Source organism: Zingiber officinale, chromosome 10B, assembly GCF_018446385.1.
Source record: "Zingiber officinale cultivar Zhangliang chromosome 10B, Zo_v1.1, whole genome shotgun sequence".
NCBI lineage: Eukaryota > Viridiplantae > Streptophyta > Magnoliopsida > Zingiberales > Zingiberaceae > Zingiber > Zingiber officinale.
In genome coordinates, this window is record NC_056005.1 from 86,417,856 (window position 1) to 86,437,208 (window position 19,353).

Below are 19,353 nucleotides of genomic sequence, written 5' to 3' on the forward strand. Positions count from 1 at the left end.
TTGGGTCTTAAATATGTTAGAAGTACTACTACAAATCACTAAAAGAAAAATTTTATCGATTTTCGGCACATGGTTTGAGCATTTCAATGTTGCAACATCAAGGTTATAATGGGGCTAGCAATATGCAAGGTGTGTATAAATGGACTTAAACTTCTCATCTTGAAAGAGAATGAGATTACACATTACATTCATTATTTTACTCATTAACTTCAATTAGTTGGTGGTAGTAGTGAGGAAACATGTATGTACTTGTTACTAGACTTTTCAATTTAATTTTTGATATTGTTAATGTGGTTGGAGCCTCATGTATCGGTAAGATACTTTGCAAGAGTCATAAGTTGCTAAAATAATTGCTAGTCTAGAAAAATGAAGAAATCCTTAGTGGACTGGGATTGAATCAAGAGACATCTCTCGTTAGGGATCACATTACAGAACTCTAAATTGTTTCATTACATTTTTTGCATCTATTGTTGATGTAGTTGATGTAATTGTGGAAGACGGCTTATTTTTAGATAAAAAGTGTAAAGCATCTTGTTTGCTAGAGGCAATGCAATATTTTGAGTTTATGATTACTCTTCATTTGATGTAATCATTATTGGGAATAACAAATGATTTGTCACAAACTTTGCAAACGAAAGATGATTGTTTGATATTTCTAAACAATGCATTCAATTGTAATAAAAGGTGATTATGCTCACCCCAAGCATTCCTCACAACCCATTTCTAGGTTATGTGAAGGGAACACAGAGTCATCTTATAACCGACGGCTAAGTTGGCTAGGGGGTGGGAGAAGTTTTTTCCCTAAGTGCGTGCAGCCACAAGGAATTGATCCCTTGTCCTATTGTCACAAGTCTGTCACCTTCTAGCCAACTCAACATCCCATGGGACAATGACACCTTCAATCAATAAGGGATGATGGAGTTCTTTGTTGGATGTGGCTTTTAATTTTTGTGAGAAACATTTTATTTATGTTCTCAATATAGATGATACATTTGTAGCTCGAGGAAGATCATGGCGCAAAACTAAAAAGATGATAATTTCCATCACTACCATGTTGAATTATTCAATACCGTCATTGATATGCAATTAGAAGAGCTAAATAGTCGATTTAATGAGACCAACGTTGAATTGTTGCTTTGTGTTGCATGCTTAAATCCATTTAATTCTTTTGCATCATTCGACAATCAAAAGCTATCCGATTAGCCAAATTATATCCAAGAAATTTTTTTGATATTAATCTTTTAGAACTCTCAAATCAAGTTTAGACTTTCATATGTTCAATCAGATATTATGTTTTCAAATTTGAAGGGGTTGAGTGATATTACTCGATTGGTGGTGGAAAATAGAAAAGACAGCATATCCATTGGTTTACAAGCTTTTAACATTGGCTTTGATTTTGCCGGTTGCAACTTCCATAGTAGATAGAGCATTTTCAGTTATGAAGAATGTGAAGAATCGACTTTGCAGTAGAATGTATGATCAATGGTTAAATGACTCTATGATGACATTTATTGAAAAAGATATATTTAGTAAATTATCAAATAATTATATCATGAATTATTATCAAAAAATGACAGACTGTATAAGTCAATTGTGAATCGCATTTGAAATTTCTGGGTCCACCATTGGACCAAACAAAACAAATTAAAACAAGGGAAAGGAAGCATTCATTCAACACATCATGAATTTTTAATAGCATTAACTACTAACCTCTAACATTTTAAATATATGAGAGGTGTTTAAATTTGTTTAAACAACAATAAGTTTATATACTCCTTAAGCATGGGGAGGTTATGCTCCTCGTTGTAGTTGTACATCACCCTCACCATCCTAGCACTATTCAAACAAGCCGTGACAAAATCTTGAGAGAATGTTGAGGTCGATGAACTGAAGCATTCCTTGTTGAGCTCCTCCCACTCTTTTTCAATCATTTGCATCACTTTTTCCTTTGCAACTTCCAACGACCAATGTGGGTTCTCCTTCATCATGCAAATCAACAACGAGCCATCCCTCCCAATTTGTTTTTCGTCCTAATTATCATACACGATAAATTCATTATCCTCTTGCTAGTATAGAATCATAAAAATTAAAAAAAAAAATCTACCTTTGTACTTCCCAAGTCATCCCAAAGTCGAAGAATTCTCGAAGGACAAGATATAAGACTCGGCAGATCTTCACAGAGATCATTCGTCGTGTGATGTCCTAATAGAAAATACATGTGCATTAAGGCTGCAGGAACACCACAAGTAATTGTGGCAATCTTCATGTAGTCATCCATTGTCGGGACTTGGTCTTTCGACAACAATTTTGCTTCCACTAAAAATGCATTACTTAATTGTATCCACTACAAAACAAAGTCAATTTTTAACCAAATTTCAGTGATAATAAAAACACTAAAACATATTTTACAAAAAGAACAACAATTCATACTGATTTCTTTAGATATTCGATTGGATTCCATCCATGTTCCTTGAGCACAATTTCGGCAATCTCATTGATAGTGCTATTTAATTCCTTGAAGCATACCCTCATGTAGTTGGGAAGTGAATCCATTGAAGAGTGATCCCATCTGCAATGGTCATAAAAGTCATTAACAATTAGCTGATCACTCTAAAAAAAAATTTGATCCTATGAGTTGGTGAAATAAACGTGACTAAATACCTTTCAATGGCCTGTACAAAGAGATGGAGATCGTCGATCGATCCTTCCACATCAAAAATATCGTCAAGAAGATAAACAAATGCGATGATCTTCGACAGAACAACCCTATAACTTGAAAATTTAGGGTTTGGTAGACATGTCATTGTCCAAGTGAACCACTTCAAGGATTGATCCCGAGCAAACCCTAGCTCTTGGCCCAATCCTGACTTCTTCCACCATCTATATACATATACAAATATAATCAATCAACAATAAATCAATCAAATAATAATTAGGATTTTAAAAAGAAACCAAATCAAGGTTGAACAACTTTTTCATCTACTAATTAGTTCAATTAACAAGTTTGAACATCACAAATAATTAAACCTAGCTTGGCTCATTTGTAGCCCTAATTAACAAAAATTAGCCAAAACTAAATTACTATACCTTGTGACTTCTTTTAGTTCCTTTTGATGCAGTGACTGGAGCATGGTGAAATCCATCTCCCCCAATTCTCGAACATGCAAATTGTGATAGAAGTTGTCACTATCAAGATATTTCCTGGCTTGGAATCTCTGCAAGGTCATATGAGATGGAGTCTCCAGCACATGTTCAATAGTTACTGCAAACTCTGGCCCCAAAGATGCCATGTAGGACCTGAGGTGATGGCTACTGAATTCATTGGCCCTGTAGAGTATTAATTCCCCACCAGTATTCAAATTCGACGCTTCAAATAGATTCATCAGCCCATCCATCTCCTTGCTGAGAGACGCCATGAACTCTCCTCTACCATCATGGAACCTGCGTAGCACATCTAAAGAGATAGAAGGAATTGGTTTAATATATTAAACCCATTTCATTTCATTTCATTTCATTTCATCATGCAATACAAAGTCGACAACTACAAGCATAAACCTCAGTTACCTGTAGAAATGGGGTATCGAGCTTGTCTCAGTAACCGAAACAAAAGGGCCACTTCCGCGATGCTACTGCCTTCGCCATTGGAGATGGGGAGTCGCTGGTCGTATAAAGAATGCATCTCGGCTTGAATCTCTTCTTCGAAATGGTAGTCGATGGCGAGCTTTTGAAGGGAGTCTATGAACAGCAAGGTCTCCTTGGCTCCTCTTGTCTGGTCATCAAACATCCTCCTCACTTGGCTCAACCGGTCGCTGTGTCTCAGGCACAAACTCTCCTGCATGCATGCATGCACAGAATTAAAGCAGCAGGCCATGAACCAACTAATTAATATGAGAATAGCTAAGAGTAGTGGCCACTCACTTGATCTTCAAAGATGTCGGACTTCATGATTCGTTGTTTCTGCAACTGATGAAGCCGCGGCGGCATGGCGATGTGAGTACTGCTGGGGTTATTGGTGGTGTTGGTGTGGAGAGAAGCCATAAACTTGGGGTAGAAGGAGGAGGAGCACTGCGCCAGCATCTTGCTCTGTCGGACTGGAATGGATTACTAATCGTATAAAATCTCTGTGTTTGATAAGCAGAGGCGGACCCTATTTATAGAGTGCAGTGGAACCCTGGCCAGTTTCTCGACGTGATTGTGCATCTGTACCAATGTAGCCGAGTTGATACATCATACATACTTATCTCATCATTTTACCTCGCTGTGGGACCGATGTTCCGGGCGAGCAAAATCATTTTGATGACTGGATTGGTCCAATTATAATGGTCAATTTGGTTGGATGATCCGGTCAAACTAATTGATCAATAATGTTGCGGCAATTTGATTGATTTAAACGAGTATGTTAATTTGAATACTTGAATTTGGATGAATCCGCGTGTGGCGGCTTTGGATCACGTGAAATCTGCATTTAAATTTCAGCAATTCATTAAATGGTTTATACTATTTTTGTATTTTTCAAAGTACGAATCCATTTCCTATTCTATACCAATCTAAATTTCTCTATTATTTTTTTTCTCTATTCTCTTTTCTCTCACCTCTCTCTTCTATGCATGCAGTGCCTTCATACATGCATAACATATGTTTGATATACAAATCATATTAGACTCACGACATTAAAAGTTTATTTAATTTTTTATAACATTTTAATTAATACATTTGGAGGAGTCAAAATAAACTATGAATAACATATTCAAACTTCTTATAATCTTAGAAATCCACATGAACTGAAATAGATATAATCAAAGATATCTAAGTTCAAGATTAGATTTCGATCAAAACTCACTAATGGACCTATAAATCTCAGATTGTATCAATTTCTGTATCTATGGATTTCTGATGTTGTAAGGAGTTCAAATATACTACCCATTATTTATTTTGGCTTCTCTGAGGTGTTGAATGTAATAAAGAAGAATTGATAAAAATCTCCACGTTGGTCCTAACATGTATCGTATCAAGCCCAACATGAAGATTTTTAGCAATTCTTCCTTAATACATTTTAACATCTCAGATAAGTCAAAATATATAATAGATAACATATTTGAACTCCTTGCAATATTAGAAATCCGTAGGAACTAAAATGAGTGTAATCATAGCTCTCTAAGTCCATCAGTAGATTTCGGTCAAAACTCACTGATTGACGTAAAAACCTTAGATTGTACCAATTCCAATTCATGTGAATTTCTGAGATTGCAAGGAATTTAAATATTCTATCCATTGAATATTTCGACTTCTCAGAGGTATTAAAATATAATAAAGAAGAATTAACAAAAATCTCCACATTGGCCATGATATGATACATATCATACCTAACAACTTAATAAAATATGATATCTTAGCTTAATCATAATTAGTTATTCTGTGAAAATATGAACTCTGCACTATAAACTTGAATGAAGTCTCTTGTGCTACCATGCATTTACAATCACAGATGAATTGTTGATACTGTCAAAAGCAAAGTTTAGTCTTCATGACAATAATATAGTATTGGTGGACCATCGACCACTTGTCTTCCACATAATTTGAGAGGCAGTTATAAAAAATTTGAATTTGGAACTCATTAGCATTGAGCCGACCTCACCTACTATGAATTGTTTAGAGATGGAGGTGAGGAGCCTATTTATAGAGTATAGTAGAACTATGGCCGGTTTCTTCCAACGATCAATTTTCTTACGTAGTTCATTAGTCTTCCTTGAAGTTTAAATCGTTTTTTATCGAATCCAGTAGATAAGTTTTTCAAATATCCAAATCACGTATCATAATTTCAAAATTACCAAATCACGTACCCATTTCCCATTTTACCCTCATCCTTAAATTAATTCGACTGAAAAATAAATCAGTTGAATCGATTTCATTCTGTTTGAAATATCCATCAACTGATTTCGATCAAAGTTGGCTGATGGAGCTAGAGACCTCGGAATGATATGAAATCAATTTCTATGTGTTTGTCTAGATCTCCTGATTGTCAAAAATGTTATCAAACATTAATTTGAACCAATATATTGAGAGCAGTGAGTTTTGAACATAAATGAGTTTTTCGGATACATTCGTGTTCAAAAAATCACTACTCTAAATATATTACGTCAAATTGATATTTAATAGTATTTTTATAATCAAGAGAACTAGACGAACAAATAGAAACTGGTTTTATATCGTTTCAAGGTCTCTAGTTCCATCAGCCAATTTCGGCCGAAATCGGTTGATGGACTTAGAGACCCTGAAATGACATAAAACCAGTTTTTATGTGTTCATCTAGTTCTCATGATTATAAAAATACTATCAAATAATAATTTGACACAATATATTGAGAGCAATATTTTTTTTCTGAAACTATGGCCAAATGAACTTAAATAAAATCAACGTAGGTTCATTCGATCAAAATCGATTGATGTACCTGAACTCGGAATGAAGTAAAACCAGATACTATGAGTTCTTCTAGTTTTTATGATTATATCAATTCTCTCAAACATCAATTTAACCCAATATATTGAGAGCAGTGATTTTTTGAACATGAATTAATTTTTTAAATATATTTATATTTAAAAAATCACTTCTCTTAATATATTGGGTCAAATTAATATTTGATAGTATTTTTATAATTAGGAGAACTAGACAAACAGATAGAAATTAGTTTCATATCTTTTCGAGGTCTCTAAGTCCATCAGCCGATTTCGGCCAAAATGTAACGACCACCCTTCTTACTACTACTCTCTAAGGGCGATCGTTACCTAACTACTACTCTACTTACTAGTGTCACTTATGCTAATATTAGTAACACTTAGATTTATCACGTCCCTAGAGGAATTCCTACCGAAAAATTTCGACAGAGTCTCCCCTGTACCGGTGACCAAATCAACAATACAAACAATCTATACTCAGTTACAGGCGGCTGGAACATATATTTTCACAACCACGCAGTAATAATACACACTATAACTAAAAGAAAGCTATTCTAGCAATAGTAACCAACTATATCACTCCACGAATAATAAAAGGAAACTAATTACAAGTGCGGAATAAACTCAACTATAATCCCAATTGCATAACAACATTAAAAGAGAACTAAAAGAACTAAACAGAAAAGTCTTGGCAATTTGCCAGCTCATTCTGGATCTCTGCATAGTCCAATCATCACACACCTTCATCACCACCACCTTGTCACCTTCCTTCATACTTTAGCTTTTCCTTTATCTGCAGTAGGAGGAAAAATAGATCTATAAGCGAAACGCTTAGTAAGTACTAATCTATCTCACAAAAACTCGAAATGTATAGAAATATAAACGATACTGAAACTGAAATGCTAAAAGAAAAGTTACATGTACTTATCTAATAGGAAGGTACTCAAATAAACTGCATACTCATTATATACCAGAATAAAGCTGAATACTGGAAATAAAACTAATCATGCTCACTAAACTGATAAGAAAAGTAATGAAACACATGCTGTATGCTTAGAATTAAAGGAACTAAACTTCTGCAAATTCTAAACATAGGTGATACTTGTTTCATTTACTTATAGCTTTATACTTGAAATTAATTTTTTAATTTCTTTTACTTTTACTTTTCTTTCTTCTTCTTTTTCTTTCTTCTTCTTCTCTTTGGGCCCAGGCTTAGTACCATCTTATGTGCGCTCCCTAATAGAGACTGCTGTAGTCCCACAGGGTAAAGACCTTGGTCTTACCTGGGTCGAGACCTCGGAAACGGTCACCTAGACTTGTTTAACGACAACCTCGGAAGTCGAGTACTAGCCTCTTACTTTAATTTACTTGTTATCTCTTTTTAACTAGACCTTGGTCTTGTTCTTACTTATAGCTGCTCATTATAGCAAGGAAAGTCCAAACTAAATGCTATGTGCATACATGTATATGCTAAAATCTGTTCATGCATATCTTAAAGCAAAGGGAAACAAAAATCAGCATGCTACTATATGCTAAAATCTGTTCATATGAATACTAAAAATCTGCACATTAAAATCTGCATACTATACTTACCAAAAATTTGCATGCTATACTTATAAAAATTTGCACATTAAAATCTGCATACTATACTTATCAAAAATCTGCTCGTACTTATAAAATAAACAAGAAAACTAAATTCTCAATGCTACTAAACAGAGCTGATCATGTTTATTAAATAACAAGAAAGCTAATACTATGTTCCTGGATTTAGGGCTGTTCGTGCCCACTAAATAGCACAATTCAAGCTAAAACCTGCTGGAATTCAAAAGCTTATGTAAAACTTGTTACATTTCTTCAAAACTTGTACTTATATACTTATGCCATAAAATGCCTCGGCATCTCTTCAAGCACTTGGCGTGCTGCAGGTCCAAATTCTAAAATTCAGAATCCCATAGGGACCTTAATCTTGTCTTACTTACAACACGCATTATAGCAAAGAAAGTCTGAACTCAACTGCTATATATATATATATATATAGATCAACAGCAAGGAAAGAAACTTAATTGTAGATCAAATACCCAAACAACATTATGGGAATTCTTTAGTCTATAAATCATCCTTCCTATTCATTCATCTTTCCATAGTTCTGTTTAGTAATTCAAACCGATCAAAGGAATGAAATCTCATCCAAGTTCATACCCAAATCTAATAAATTCTGTTTTAAGTTTCCATGGCAGCAAACTAAAGAGTTAGTTCCTACCCACAGCTAATCCCCCTGATCCAAAAGTCCAAATTCCAAATTTTAATTCACAAAACCGAAGCAAACATTTACAAGTTAAACAACCAGAACAAGCCCTATTTCCTTCCTTTGAGATACACGACAGTGAGCTTCAGACCACATTCTTTACAGCATACTAGATAAAGAAGTAAACAAGATCTGAAACCTCAATTCTCAGCAGCAAATTCTAAACCGAAATCTCTACAACCTAAAATCCAAAAGCCATGTAACCAATTCCTCCTGGAATTGTGGCACGGCAGGAAACCAACAAGGAACAAAATGCTCCACTAACTTAATCTTTTTCCATGTTCTTCCTTTCAACCTCACGGCAGAATCAAACACAAGGAGAAACAAAACCGAAAACAACTCCAACCACAGGTGAGTAGTACTTACAGCGGTTTGCTTCCACTTACAACCGAAGGAGAGGAAGAGGCTTCTAGGATTCGGGCGAAGCTTCTCGGCAACTCCTTTGTGCTTCCGAGCTCCTTCCGTCGGGATGACCACGCACGGTAAAACTTGAAGATTGGTCGGACGAGTCCTTTCGCCGGCACTGGAGAGGAACCCTAGCACCGTCGCCTCGGTCTGTTTTCCGCCCGCACAGCTGCCGCACGCGAAGGAGAGGGGAACGGGATTTGGGTTCGGGAAAAGAAAACCTAAACCTTTTCTTATATCTAGGGTTTTCCCAAATAACTAAACTTTAACTCTTTTTCTCTCCATTCTTAGTTAACAAAGCCCGTGTAGCTCTGCTGGTTGGGCTGTGTCCGGTTGGGTCATTCCGACCCGAGGTCGTGGGTTTGAGATTCGGTTTTGACAAATTTTTTTGCCAACTTTCTTTCATTTTGTAAAAATATCAAACGAACTCCAAAAATTACGTAAAAATACTCTAAAAATTTCAAAAAATCTCTAGAATATTTAAAAGTATTTCCAAATATTTTTATGGACTTTTAGAACTTGAAATAGGAAAAATTGGGTCGTTACACAAAACTTATTGATGGACATAGAGACCTCGAAATGATATGAAACCAGTTCCTATGTGTTTGTCTAGTTCTTTCGATTATAAAAATACTATCAAACATCAATATAACTGAATATATTGAGAGCAATAATTTTATAAATATGAATTAATTTTTTGTATGCATTCGTATTTAAAAAAATCACTGCTCTCAATATATTGAGTCAAATTAATATAGATGAATATATAGAAACTAATTTCATGTCATTCCGAGGTCTCTAGCTCCATTAGCCAATTTTGATCGAAACTGGCTGATGGATTTTTCAAACAGAATGAAATTGATTCAACTGATTTATTTTTCCAATCGAATTGATTTGAGGATGAAGGTAAAACAAAAAGTAGATACGTGATTTGATAATTTTAAAACTATGATATATAATTCAAGTATTTTAAAAATTCATCTACTGGATTCGATGGAAAATTGAAATTTAAATGTCCTCCACTTAGAAGATCATTATTTTTAAGTGGTCCTGAGACGGATTGACGGGGACGCTGGGACGAACATATTTGCCATTTGCCATCATTACTTAATTTACCTTTTTTCCATTTCACTGTCACTGTCGGACGAATGACGTGAGACACTAGTTTGAGCAATTGTTTTCTTCTACATTATGCATCTGCACCAATGAAAATACAAATTAATCAATCTAATTTTTATATACAAATGTTTTATTCATGCAAATTAATCAATTTAGAAAGACTAATTTAGCTAGTTAAACTACTTTAATTAGGTTGATTGATCCACTCGATCCACACTACAACAAATGTGACTTTCTGTAGCGCATCATTAATGGCGTGCGGTTAAAGTGAGCCGTTAATAATAATTTTTACAGCGCGCCCAATTATATGTGCTGCGGATAGTGTAATATTTATACAAACGACAGCATGCATAAAAAATACGCTACCAATAATATTTTCTATGGCATACAAAGTGGGGGGCCGCTAAGGTAGCAGATCTACCTTTTTTTTTTTTCTATGGCATACAAAGTACGTTGTTAAAACTTAATATTAACAGTGTGCGCAGCACGCTGTTAAATAACTATCATATATATAAATGACGGCGTGCAAAAAAGCACGCTACCAATAAGTATTAAAAAATTTTAAAAGCATATAATGTTCGCTGTTAATTATTTTCAAGCTCTTCTAATATATTTTTGTTGAAAGATCTCGTCTACTAATTATTCGTCAAAACTTTTTGGCTCCCGCATTTATTTTTCCGCCAAACTCCTCACCACCAACAAAACCTCATGCCCAAAACCCCTCCCACGAAAAGCTAAACTCACGATCTCTCCTCACATAAAACCTAAACTCCATTTCCTCAAGTGAACTCCCTCTGCCGACAACTCTAAACTCCGTCTCCGTCAACATCTCCGCCCATCCTCAGCGAAGCCCTCTCCTCCGACGCCCTCTCCACCGAAGCCCTCCACCGAATTGATCTTCATCGGGATCTTTGTTGGTACCAATCATCTTAATCCAAGTACTTATCTCTTATATAAGTAAGATTTGCTTCATTATTTATGATATAGTTGTAGACCCGTTAATTGTTTTTTTATGAGCTCTCCTGGTTTTGATTTCTAGTAGGTTTTGATTGATCAAACTCTATCTCTTGGTATTCGAATCTAGGTTTCACCAATGCCTCTTGCGATTTTAGTTCATCTTCATCTATTATTGGGGTTTTGATATGTTTTTATCTGCAAAATTTAAACTTTTTTTTAGTGTAGAATCAGGATCGTACTAGAGGGTTCATTTTATGGTTTTGTATCTTTCCGTCTAATCCATCTTTTCTTTAGGGCCCTCTAGTTTCCCCTCAATTATCATGTGTATATGTAATTGCCACTTTAGGGGGAAGAGTACTCTAAAGATTAGTTCCTAAGGTCTCTTCTAATTTTTTTTCCCTTCGTTTTCCTTTCTTTATTGATGCTGATTTTAGGTTAAAGACATGCCAATCTGAGTAAAAGGGGATAATCATTTATATGCTCAATCAACTATCTATAAAACTTTGTTGATTTTGGTCGAAAGGAACTCCCCATTGACTATATAAGTTTTGTTTGTGCTTTGCCTACATGTGAATAGCATGTCTTATTTCATTATTGGCGTGTGTAATTTTAGTTTGCATGTGCAAGTTTCTCTAGCTCATGTGATAAGCTAGAGACACACATGGTTTTATTCTACTTATAATATTTGCCCATGCATGTTTTTATTCTACTTATATTAAAATTAGATAATGCAAGCTTTAAATTTAATGGATTTGTCTCATTAAATAACACATCAAGGATGCGTATCTTCAACATAATTAGCTAACTCATCTAGTATTAATATGAAAAAAGTAGGAGCTTAAAACTCTAACTCCAGAAATGCCAATATCCCAAATAATTTCTATTACATTAATAAACAATAAGAGAATTCTTTTCTCCTAGTTGTTTACAAATTTAAGCATATTTTTAAATAAATAAAAAAACCTACACAAATCCTTTCTATATTTTCCATTATCAAATAAATAGTAATTATAGTTGATCCGCATTATAATCTGACAAAGTTTTGCACTTAATTATGCTTTTGCTCACCTCAGTTAATTAAACTATGTTTATTTAGATGTTTTATGTTTCTTTTTTGTATCATTTTTTAATTAATTAATTTAATTTGGTAATCTATGCACAACGCTTAAGCTATTTTTGCTTCCCTTGTTGTGAGACAGAGACCACATTCTTTCATCCGAAGCTTAGATCATTTACCAAATAGATAAGGAATGGATGTGTCTGCCTTCAAGGCTTGTACTCGAGTATGAAGAAGAGGTTCAAAAATTTCTTGCACAAGCTAGGAACTATGCTAAAATACGTGAAGTAATCTTATGTCCTTACAAGCGTTGTAAAAATAAGAGGTATATGAAATTTGACCAAGTGTCTGAGCACTTAATTATTAAGGGGATAGATCCTTCTTATACTAGTTGGGTCTTCCATGGTGAAAGTTATACCTCACAATTTCAAGGCGAAGGTTGTTCTGGAGGAGTTCAAGTAGAGGATGATAAAAGTAGAGAGGAATATCACTTATATAGGAATGTCTTTGTGCCAGAAGAAGAGGTTGGACACACTATATTTGAGGAAAAAGATTATGAATTTGCTGATTTATTAGAAGATGCAAAAACTCCTCTCTTCCTTGGTTGTACAACTTACACAAAGTTTTCAGCAACCATCACATTATACAATTACAAGTCAACTAATGGTCACACAGACAATAGTTTCAATGAGCGTCTTAAGATCTTAGGTGGTATGCTTCCAGAAAAAAATACACTTCTAGAAACTGTTTATTCAATGAGAAAGATATTAAAACCAATTTGATTTAGGATATGAAAAGATTCATGCTTTCCCTAACGATAGTTGTCTATTAAGAAAGGAATTTAAAAATTTGTACTCATGTCCAAAGTGTGGTTTCTCAAGATGGAAGGTGGACAAAATAACCACTAAAGTTCGTAAAGGAGTTCCTGAAAAGGTACTATAGTATTTTCCCATGATACCATGATTAAAAAGGATGTTTACATTAGAAAAAAAGGCTGAAGACTTGATTTGGCACTCCAACCACAAAAGTCAAGATCATATGATGTGTCATCTAGTTGATTCAGTAGCTTGGGATACAAAAATCATAAGTGACCGACTTTTGCATTAGATCCTAGAAATCTCTGACTTGGTCTTGCTACAGATGGATTCAACCCTTTTGGTGACCTTAGTTCTAGATATAATTGTTGGCCGATTATTTTGGTAAATTACAACCTTTCTCCATTGATGTGTATGGTGAAGGAAAATCTTATGCTAACATTACTGATTCCAGGCCCAAAATAACCTGGAAATGATATAGATGTCTACTTGGAACCCTTTGTGGAGGATTTGAAAGAGCTGTGGGACACAGGTGTAGAGGCTTATGATGCATTTAGCAAGTCAATGTTCAATCTGAAGGTCATTTTGATATGGACAATCAATGATTTTCCTGCTTGTGGAAATCTAGCTGGATGTGCCACAAAAGGAAAAGTTGGTTGCCCAATATGCGATAAAGACATATGTTCAATGTGGCTTAAGTACAGTAGAAAGTTTGCATACTTGGGTCATAGGAGATTTCTTGCTCCTAATCATCCATTTCGTTAGAAAAAGAAGTGATTTAATGGGAAAAAAAGGGAAACCTAGATCTTTGACTGGGTTACAAATTCTCAATGCAGTGAAAAATATTGAAAATGATTGGGGTAAAAAGATAAAAGGGTGAGTGCAACACCCGTAAATTTGCTCTATTCAAAAAGGACAAAAAGAAATAAAAGAAGAGAAAAGAAATAAAAATATATTCATAAATGGCCCAGGCTAGGATTTAAACCCGAGACCTCTTAGTTGAGATTAGTTTAAGTTGCCATTAGGGTGGTGGTAAAGCATCACATAAGCAATATGAAACAATTCATTATATGTAGATTATATGGGAAGAGATGCTCCAATTTTCACTTAGTATAAAAGGGGTTGGATGAGAACAAAACCTAGTCTTTCTCTTCCTTTCCTCTCTAGTTGAAACCCCCCCCCCCCCCCCCCCCCCCCCCCCCCCCCCTTTCAAGTTTCGGCTGAGAAACTTAGGGCTCCAAGTCTTAAAGCTTTCCAAGGAGGGAATCTAAGGGGAGAGTTTCTTCCAAGGAGGTAGTACGTGGGTGAAGGGTGACTCGAAGATTAAGGCATACGAGGGAGGATTTTGGTCTTCCCTACACCTTATAATAGTAAGATCTAGCGAAAGGAGGTAAGTACCCCTCACCTGCAGTATAAGTCACTTTAAAGATGCATTTTGTAATGTCTTTTATGCATGATTTAGGAGATGCATGTGATATATGCTTTAGACAAGTTAAGGAAGAAGCATGTCATGTTATGTTTGATGCCCTCTAAAAGTTTTGGGATTAAGAGCATATTTAGATCGTCTTGATTTGCTTCCCATTAAGTTTTTGCGATTAAGAAGTATAATCAAGTGCCTAAGGTACTTCCCTATGAGTATGGGGGAATTAAGCGCACATAAGGTGTTTGGTTAAATGTCAAGCAAGTGCAAGTACAAGAAAGTAATAGTTAAAAGAAAATATTTTACTTTAGAAAGGCATGTACTGGACATAAGGTCCATGGGTGGGCTTCTAGATCACCCCTAGGCTCCTAGACCGCCTAGTAGTACCTTGATAGGTTTGGGATTAGCTACCTCGAATCTTATTAAGGATACGCGCAAAGTGGTACAATGTCGGGCCCAAGCAAATTGATTACTATTTTCACTAATTATGTACTATAATATTTCAAACTTCATGGTTTGTTTTAGTGTAAGCTTCCTAAGTTGAGAAATTGAGTTCTAAAGTGCAGCATTGGTGACCTCTTTGATATGCTAACATTCCTGTTTTCATTATATTACTAGCATTGTTTGAGTTGATGTTTTGCATGATCACCCTATTTAAAAATGCATGCCATGTATGTAATTCAGATTTATTCGTTTTAACATGAATTACGGTCAAGTGTAAGTTTTGTACTTTCCACAAGCAGTTTTAAAAAGAAAATATATCCTCCTTAAATGCATCATTTTGTGAGTAGATGGTACTTACTAAGCATTCGCTTATAGATTTGCATTTCCTTATACTTCAGATAAAGGTAAAGGAAAGCTCAAGTCGGAGGAGGCAGCTGGAGCAGTGTTTTGGTGTGTGTACAACGGAGTAGTGGAAGAAGATCCTGGAATTTGCTATGTTAAACTTTGGAGCTAATGTATTTCCTTATTTCCACTTTACCTGAACCACTAGTAAGGGTTGTTGTGTTAAATTTACAGTTTGATAGTAATTTGTGTGTCAAAGACTCCTCCTCAAGTAAAGGGATAAAATGGAAGGCCACGGATGATTACAAGGGGGAGATCAACCTATCTTACGGAGCAAGGGGTGACCTCCGCATGGCCCATGTCACGGTCGTGCGGGTTCACACGGCCTCCCATTGTTTCCCCTTGGCCAAGGTGACACGGTCGTGCACCTCTTCCCCTCGGCCAAGGTGACATGGCCGTGTGGAATCACATGGCCGTGCACCTCCTCCCCCGGCCAAGGTGACACGGTCGTGTGGAATCACACGGGCGTGCACCTCCTCCTCTTGGCCAAAGCCACAAGGCCGTGTGGATTCACACGGCCGTGTCTCTTTTCCTCTCGGTCAAAGTAACACGGTCGTGTGAGTTCACACCGCCGTGCCCTTTCTTTTCCTCTGCTAAGGGTCACGACCGTGTGGCCCTTACTCAACCCTGACCCGTTAGAAGGTTTAAACTCCCTTTCGGCTCTGCTTAGTTGCAAGTCATGTCCTACCAGTCGTAACAAGTTAGAATAGATCTCTGGACTGAGCAGCATATAATAGGTAAGAATGTCGAAATTTAGACAGAACGAGAAAAAGGGTAGCGTGTGTCCTATAAGTTAAGTCTAGTAGAAGGGTGGGCGTTACAGTTTGGTATCAGAGCCAAGTTTCATCCTTCCGTTACACACACATCAAGCACTGATCCTGCAGCTTCCAAGTAAGAAAGTATCGTCTTCATAACTTTTGTGCATTTAATTTCATTATGATTAGTAAGAAATGCATGTTAAGATTTAGCATGCCTATAAATGAAAGTACAAATAATAGTAAATAAGAATGATGATAGGCTGACAGAATATCTCACTGGTTGGTCTATGGATATGTAGAATGGCTAGAGGACGACCGGCTAGACAGCCGAGAGTTAATGAACCTCAACCAGTGGAGAATGAGTCTGCACCCCAACCCAACCTTCTAGAAGTAGTAGCTCAACTGCAGAGACAATTGGAGGAGCAGCAACAGGTTATTGCCACCCTGACTGCTAATCAGCAAGCTCCTCCTGTTGTCCCACCGGAAGCCACTATAGTGATGCCTACTACAGTCGAAGTTCCATCAGTTACACCTGTAGCACCAACAAAGGTAGTGAGGCAAGAAGCGTACCTCATCCAGTGGCAGAAATTGAAACCAGAGAATTTCTTTGGCACTAATGAACCATGGGATGCCCAGGCATGGTTCAAAACCCTGGAGAGCATAATGAAGCTACTGGACTAGCCGGAGGTAGAAAAGATTAAGTGTGCTTCCTTCTGCTTTACTGGTGATGTAAGAATGTGGTGGGAACGGGTCAAGGAAAAATGAAAAGTGGATCAAATGACCTGGTCTGACTTCGAGACTGAGTTCTTCCATATGCGAGTCACGAATAAGCATTATGATGAGTTCACAAAATTTCAACAAGGAAATTTAACGGTGGACGAAGCCGTGAAGAAATTTAATAGACTAGCTCGCCTATGCCCCGAGCTGGTCAGCATGGAACGAGAGAGAGTAAGGCTAATGCTCAAGATGTTGAGGCCAGAGATAACTCTGAATGTGGCGGGCGGAATAAATAGACCGCAGACTGCAGAAGAACTAGTTAGTAGTGCATTGATCACGGAACATTACCTGAATAGCATCAAGCAGCAGAAGTCAGTACAGATTGAGAATAAAGGTCAAGGGAGTTCTGGCACTCAGAAAACTCAGGGCCAAGGTTCAACTTGGAAGGGGAGCTCCAAGAGAAAGCAGTGGAGTAATAAGAAGGGAGGATCTGTAAGCAAGCGACCTAAGTATGCCACGTGTTCCATGTGCGGAAAGATGCATCCAGGAATCTGTTGCAAGGGCACTAGTGGTTGTTATACGTGTGGTCAAGAGGGGCATATAGCGAAGTATTGCCCGACCAAGAGCAACCTACCTCCAGCACCACCTGTTCAATATGGAGGCAACCAGGCGCAGTTACACCAGATGCAGACCACTTTGGAGGGTCCTCAAATTAGCCAAGGCAGACTGGAAGCTCCACCAAGTTCTACAAATGCTCGGGTTTTCTCTCTTACTAGAGAGGAGGTAGCAAACGCCTCCACCGTTGTCACAGGTCAGATATGCATTTTTAATCTATATACAACTGTACTATTTGATACTGGGGCAACCCATTCGTTTGTCTCCATAGTATTTGCTGAAAGGATAGGTATACCCCCGGAGGTCCTAAGCGGACAGTTCTTAATGACACTACCCTAGGGGGAGATAATGACATCTATACACTAGCTACGTGCTGTGCCAGTCAAAATTTCAGGCAAAGAACTGTACAGTGATCTGATAATGCTGAACATGTCGGATTATAATGTCATTTTTGGGATGGACTTTCTGAGCAAGTATGGTGTTTCCATCGAGTGTCGTAAGCGAAGAGTCCTATTCCAACCTGAGGCAGAGTCTAAATTTGAGTTCATCGGAGAATCAAGGAAGAGAACCTAGAAATTCTTATCAGCCATAAAAGCTCAGAAAATGTTAGCCGATGGATGTTCCGGGTTTCTAGCTCATGTGGTTAACACCCAGCAAGAAAGAACTCAAAAGCTAGATGAGGTTACAGTCATATATGACTACCCGAAAGTGTTTCCGGATGAGTTGCCAGGCTTAGATCTGGATAGGGAAATTGAATTTGAGATTGAACTCATCCCTGGTACCCATCCAATCTCAAAAGCACCCTATTGCATGGCTCCAGCAAAATTGAAAGACTCCAAGGACAACTAAAGGAGCTTCTTGACAAGGGTTTTATTCGCCATAGTCACTCACCATGGGGAGCTCCAGTGTTGTTTGTAAAGAAGGAGGACGGGTCCATGCGAATGTGCGTGGACTACCGAGTGCTAAACAAAGTAACCATAAAAACAAGTATCCCCTGCCGAGAATTGATGATCTATTTGATCAGTTAAAGGGAGCCATGATCTTTTCCAAGATAAACTTGCGATCCGGATATCATCAAGTGAAAGTGAAAGCGGATGATGTGCCGAAGACGACATTCCGAACGAGGTATGGGCACTACGAGTTTGTGGTTATGCCTTTTGGAGTGACGAACACTCCTGCCACTTTTATGGATATGATGAATAGGGTATTCAAGGTGTATCTGGACAAGTTTATAATTGTCTTCATAAACGATATCCTTATATACTCCAGAACTCAGGAAGAACATGCTAAACATCTGAATAGTATTACAGATTCTTCAATAGAGCCAGTTGTCCGCAAAGTTCTCCAAGTACGAGTTCTGGCTCGAGCAAGTGTCCTTCCTAGGCCACATTATTTCCAAGGATGGGGTTACGGTAGACCCGACAAAAATAGAAGTTGTGAGTAACTGGAATAGACCTAAGAATGCCAGTGAAATCAAGAGTTTTCTTGGGTTAGCATGCTACTATAGGAAATTTGTAGAGAACTTCTCTAGGATCGCCACACCACTGATAGCACTTACCAGAAAGAACCGAAAGTTTGAATGGACAGAGGATTGTGAGAAGAGTTTCACTGAACTGAAAGGGAGACTGACCAGTGCCCCAATCCTGACTCTCCCAGAGAATAACGAAAGCTTCGATATTTACAGTTGATATGGGTTAGGTTTCATGGATCCTCGATAAGGAAGGGAAAGGAGATAACCAAGTGGAGAAGATAGATCGATATTGGCTAGGATATACCTCAAAGGAGGTAGGATAATATCGGCTTGTATATGCCTCCAAGGAGGCAGACCAATATTGATCGAAACATACCTTCAGGAAGAAAGGCCAATATCGATCGGGATATGCCTCC

General features: G+C 37.1%; 1 protein-coding gene across 1 annotated transcript; it reads right to left on the bottom strand.

Annotated features, from left to right (window-relative positions):
* Positions 1-1,739: 1,739 nt before the first annotated feature.
* On the bottom strand, positions 1,740-4,116 carry LOC122029247 ((3S,6E)-nerolidol synthase 1-like). The gene is made up of 7 exons (XM_042588185.1): positions 3,919-4,116; positions 3,565-3,832; positions 3,088-3,454; positions 2,662-2,880; positions 2,431-2,569; positions 2,105-2,344; positions 1,740-2,030 (listed from the first exon to the last, which is right to left on the bottom strand). The coding sequence occupies exons 1-7, from the start codon at positions 4,075-4,077 to the stop codon at positions 1,740-1,742; spliced, it is 1,683 nt and encodes a 560-aa protein (XP_042444119.1). The 5' UTR covers positions 4,078-4,116.
* Positions 4,117-19,353: the final 15,237 nt, after the last annotated feature.